General features: G+C 35.8%; 1 protein-coding gene across 1 annotated transcript in view; it reads left to right on the forward strand.

The window, feature by feature from the left end:
• Nucleotides 1-5,335, forward strand: part of LOC140698882 (uncharacterized) — a 41,966-nt gene extending 36,631 nt beyond the window's left edge. Inside the window, exons 7-8 of the mRNA XM_072970730.1 lie at nt 4,446-4,566; nt 5,053-5,335. Of these exons, the coding sequence (XP_072826831.1) occupies nt 4,446-4,565 (120 nt within the window). The 3' untranslated portion in view covers nt 4,566; nt 5,053-5,335. The remainder of the gene's footprint in view (nt 1-4,445; nt 4,567-5,052) is intronic.
• Nucleotides 5,336-6,000: the final 665 nt, after the last annotated feature.

Here is a 6,000-nt window from a genome sequence, read left to right on the forward strand (position 1 = left end):
AATACACTGGATTGGAAGTTGAAATGGAATTAAAACAAGCTTATTGGTAACTGGTTAAATTTATATAGGGCTCCTAATTTCTTAAAGTTATGGCATTATGTGTATTAATACACTAATGCTTAAGAATTTCAAAAACTTGGTGGAATTAGAACAAAAGAAGTCAAATTCTTTTCCAGCAAATTTTCAAGAAGACAGGTTAAGTCAGGGCAAATATTCACAGTCCAGGATCTCTACTATCATAAACATTATTGGCATTTTTGTAATCTCAGGGCTGCACTTACCCTTTATGACACCATGTGTGTGGCATGCCTTATGCAGTAAAGGCAAAGCCTTAAGAATTCTACCTGAGATCTATCAAGTGTTCATATCTCTTTTTCAGTGTCTCGCTTGTGTTTTATTGATGTGGCAGTTCAGTACATATGTGGAGGTTCTGTTTTTATAGGTAATAGGAATAAATAAATAAGAACACTTTAAAATACTTGAATGAACAACTAGCTTCTAGGTCCTAGGAGATATCACTTACATATGCACAAACACAAAAGGTATAAAGCAAAGTCGAAAGGAGTCACAGTGCATTCAGAGGTCAGCCTCCCACACTTCTGGAAGTTCCTCTTGTTATGCGTTGTGGCTGAACTTTGCCAAGAAAACTTAATGACAAGAATGTTTTGAAGGGTGCTGGCTTTCCATGCCCAAAGCTATTGTAGAGTTATAATAAGAATGGAAACTCTTGAGGGGCAGCTAGAGTATGGTAAAACCTCTAGTATAAGTTTTCTCATTTTAATTCCCAAAAGCCATTTTTCATGACCACGACTGGAACATGCCAAACTGGAACTCATACTCCATGTTCTCAGTTGCTAGCATCATCTGTACCTAATAGATTCATTTCCAAAAGCCAGAAGTCTCAGCCTTCATGAATATGTCGCTCAGGGCTGGTGTATCAGACACAGCAAGCTCGGAGGTTAGGAGCCATCACAGCCTTTTCCAGTTAGGAAATTGCAAGATCTCGGTTCCTTCCCTCCCAGGAGGATTCTCTATGAAAATTTGCCCACATCATCCCCAACAACCAGCTCTGTTTACCTAAAGCTACCAAAATGAGCATCCTTTGTCATACTCAGCACCTGTTCTCCTAAAGAAGCCATTTAAGTGTTCAAGAAAGAGTCAGAAAAGATCTGCTCCAAGATTTCTGAATCTTTCCAGACAAAGAAATAGCAACAGCTTCTCTTGATAAAAATAGTTCTAGTTTCTCTTTTTTCTCCTTAGGCACACAGCTACATATTTTCATAATAGATTTATTTTTATAGTAAATATCGACTGAAGATATATACACAATATATATTATAATATATAATAAATTATAAATAAGTTACTTACTTTTTAATATTCTATCCTGTTCCACATAGTATTTGAAAGTGCTTAAATAATATCTATAAATTAATAGAACTAATTATAATTAAATTTTAAATGAACAAGCATTAGGGAAATGTGTATTAGCCACCATTGTTACAATTATATAGTATGGCTTTATATATATATATATATATATATATATTAGTTCAGAAGGAAATTGCTGATATTAGATGATTTTTTAAAATTTTTTATTGATTTATAATCATTTTACAATGTTGTGTCAAATTCCAGTGTTCAGCACAATTTTTCAGTCATTCATGGACATATACACACTCATTGTCACATTTTTTTCTCTGTGATTTATCATATTTTGTGTATATTTCCCTGTGCTATACAGTGTAATCTTGTTTATCTATTCTACAATTTTGAAATCCCAGTCTATCCCTTCCCACCCTCTACCCCCCTGGTAACCACAAGTCTGTATTCTCAGATGATTTTTAATCTACAAAAATGTCAGTTTTTTATGGTTCAGTCTGACATATTAAGCCATTCCAACATATGCAATTTGGAATATGTTCCTTGTGAAATCATTAGGAAAATAATAATGTAAATATGTAGCTTTTAGGATCCTATGAATTACCAAAACTGAGTCATGGTTTTTGCTCTAAGCTTCCTGGCAGGCAAAGTAAAAAGAAAACTCAACCATTACATGATTATAATCTATTAGGCAGAAATGTTTCAGTCCATCACGGATGAAGAGATTCCTACAATAGTATGTTGCTCTGAAATCAGGTGCTCATGGAGAGTTAAGAACAATGTACTAGAATTCAGTGAAATAGACACTGTGTCATGAAGTAGACCAGCAGGTAAGCCCCTTCAAGGCTATGATGTTGTCTGCTTCAAGTACTGCTGCCCAGCACCCAGGACAGGACTCGGTACAAAAGAGGCACTCATTGTATATATGCTAACTATTCACTGCTTGTGAACAGTCAGCATTCCTACCGCAAAGGCTAGAGCAAACTCCATAAAGCTATTCTCTATTTGAAAAAAAAAAAATTAAGGAAATACTAGGGAAACCCTGAAAGTACCTTTTCCATAAAGAGCCAAGAAATTGTGAATCAAGAATGGTGCTTTTAGTGGTCTGGTTTGGTCCAGAGAGGAGGCCCAGAACACTGGGGAGTTAATCAGATTGCATACTCCCAATAGCAGTTCTTAAATAAATCTTGGGTCTTTGATCAAAATTGGTTGTCAGACCATTCTCAGGTGTTATTCTGGAATGACTCAAAATGCTTGTAAAGGTTGTAAAAATTAAATAGGTGGGGAGCATGTTTCATGTTCTTTAATGGCATTTGAAGAGCAAGGTTTTCATATAGATGAATGGCCAGCTCTGATTCGGTCTGAAGTCGTTATAGTTATAGCTGGGGCTTTTTTTTATGTCCACACTCCACCAGATAAATGAGTTCCAAGTATTTTATACCATAACTCAAGTTTGAAAATATTTTAACTGAAATTAGTGCGGGGGTGTGGATTATGTCACTCAGACCAGGCTTAAGGGAACAGTAGCACTTTTTAAAAGAAAATTTGTATTCAAGGATCATAATTTCCTAGCCATCTGATGGGGAAAATCAGTTGTAAAATTAATCAGAAATTAACTTAGTGCTTACTTCAGCAGCACATACGCTAAAAAAAAATGACTAAAGAAAGGGACATATGCACAAAATGTTATGATAAATCACAGAGAAAAAAATGTGACAATGAGTGTGTATATGTCCATGAATGACTGAAAAATTGTGAACACTGGAATTTGACACAACACTGTAAAATGATTATGAATCAATAAAAAATGTAAAAAAAAAAGGGACATGGGAAATGTACGAAATTATTAGATAAAAACAATGAAATTAAGGGACATTTACCCAAATTAATCATTTTGTTTTAAAATAATTGATATCAAAAATTTGAGTAGTAATCATTGTCTAACATGACCAGTTATCAATGGAGACCACGATGAAACAATGTCATTAGCTTTTAGGAGAACACCTGTCCTCTATTCCACATAAAGCATGCCTGGATATTTTCCAAAAAATATTCCAATTATTCAAATATCATTTAAACCCAAGAGAGACCATACACAGCCCATTTTATCGTATTGCCTTTCAGATCTTTTTTACCTGTCTGTCAGAAGATCAATTTCTGCTTGTCCTAACCCTCAGTCATATTCTTAAGGACCCCTAATTGTGAAAAATATATGCCATATAATCCAGTTTGTTCCAATTTGCAGAAAATGAAAAGAGGCCATAAGCAGCCCTCTTGAATGTTGATACTAACACAGCAGAGTGAGGTGGAGAAATAAATGTGGAAAACATTTGGGCAGTATTTACCATGAATCAGGTTTCTTGAAATTCCTTTTCATCATTCAAAAGATGGAGAGAGTTGTATGAACCGAAAATGTGTAGCAACCTTAAATCATATTTCCATTTAAATATTATATATATTAAATATTACAATTATAAAGATTCTATATAAATACAAAATAATGCCTAGGGCTTGATTTTAAATGAAATGAATGGGAGGATATACCATTTATGACTATAACAGTGTTGTAGAAACACACATATGAGAAAACAAATTATAAACTTCGGAGTCAGGGAGTCATCAGAACTAGGAATGAAGAAAACCAAGAACAAGAGCAGAATAAGGGAGGAAAGGGAGCCTGGAACCAAATCCTGAGCGACTCCAACATTCAGGATGCTAGCTTTGTTATTTTAACCACCTCATTTTTCTCTGTTCTAAAATGAGAATAATCATGCTACCAACCACAAAATGTTGTTGAGTGGACTCAGTGATCATGCATATAAAATATTTACCATAAATGCCTAGCCATACAGTAAGTACTCAAAAAATCTCTCTATTGTTACAATTGTTACCATGTAAACAGGTAAAAATCATCACAATTGTATTAAGATGGTGGGATATTACAGGGAACGTTTGCTTTTCTATTTTCTAAGCATTTTGCGATTTTATATTACCTTGATGATGTTAAAAATTTTAGAAATGCAAAGATCCGTGAGGAATGTAGATTTTCTTTTTGTATTTAGCAAATTGCAATAATTCTTTCTATATATTTGTGGACATTCTCCATCTTGGAGTTGTTACTGGCAACTAAAGTGGTCGAACTGGGGAATCAGGCAATTTATCGCCGCAAATGTCGCATGTAATGTAAGTATTTCAATTCTCTGTTGAATTAAGAAGTATTGGCTTCTGTTATGAGCCCATCCCAAGGGGATTAAGGTGTCAGTAGGATTGTTTGTACTTAGTATTACCTCTAGACACTGAATATGAGCTGGAACCATCTGGGTTATATGTCTGTATGCAAATGAACTTAAACAATTCTCTCCAGATAAAATTTTAGGATTCAAGGAGCATCTGTCCATAGCCTTATGAGAAAATATAGTAGGAGATGTATCCTCTTCTGCCTCGGGTCCATTTCATTTGAAGGATAATCCTATGGAGAGCAAAACACTGGGTCTGTGGCCTCTAATTATCAAAAAGTTTAGATCCCTGAGATGTGGGGGCCTCGGAGCAGAAGAAAGACAATGTGTGTTCAGAGGGAAGCGGAAATAGGCAATGAGAGGTCCTCTCACCAAACACTGTGGGTCCTGGGAAAAAACAGTGATACCCAAATCATTTATTTCTCCACTCCAGGTATCTCCCGGGAGTACACCAGCAGTAGTCTTGGCGTTCAAATCCATCTACAGTTGAATGAAAGTACGTCAACCATTCATCTGATAGGAGAGAAGGAATGAAAATAAAGGACCCAAATTATGTGAGGAAATGAGAGAACGTCAGGTCTGAGCTGTAGACTGGTAGCTGGAAGGAAGGCTTTAACTCCAGTTACTCAGCACTCACCAAACCCTACCCAGGACCGTTGGGATTCGCGTGATGCATATTAAAATAACCCAAAATAAAGGAAGACTTCTCAAAGGGATATTTAGCCCATGACTGGAAAAATTATCAATAGTGAGGATAAAGATTTAGGTAACAATTTAAAAAGCCATCAGTGACCAAGAGATCAGGATCTCTAAGCGCCACAGTCTCTGGGATGAAATTCAATCCACATCTTAAGATAAAATATACTTGGGGCTGTGTGTATAAAGACGTAGCCTCAGAACATGAAGGAGAAGAGGGAAGTAGCTGAGTCCCTACCCAAGAAAACAAACATTAACATCTGATCATTTCATTTCTCTACCTGCATTCACCAAGTGCATCAGGTTAATTCAAAATAAAAATAATTTAATTTTAAAAACCTTCTCAATCAGAGGAAGATCTAAACAGGATAAGGAGCTTGATGAGGCTAAAACATGGCACTGAAGAAGATGAGGAAGCACGTGAATCTGAGAGGCTCATGCCATGCTAGTGTACCCAGGTTCTCACGCTGTAAGTCACGCCTGCCTGCCTAAGCTAGAATTGTGGGGCATGGAGGTGAAGAAGACAGAACTGAAACTTGTATCAAAAGATTTCTATTATTATTTGTATCTGAGAGTAGCTCTCATGTAGCTCATCAGGGCAATCACATGAGCAATGATAGGTGCTCCAATTTTTTTTAATTGAAATATACTTGACACAAAGCATTGTATAAATTTTAGTGGTATA

This window comes from Vicugna pacos, chromosome 10 (genome assembly GCF_048564905.1).
Source record: "Vicugna pacos chromosome 10, VicPac4, whole genome shotgun sequence".
Taxonomy (NCBI): Eukaryota; Metazoa; Chordata; class Mammalia; order Artiodactyla; family Camelidae; genus Vicugna; species Vicugna pacos.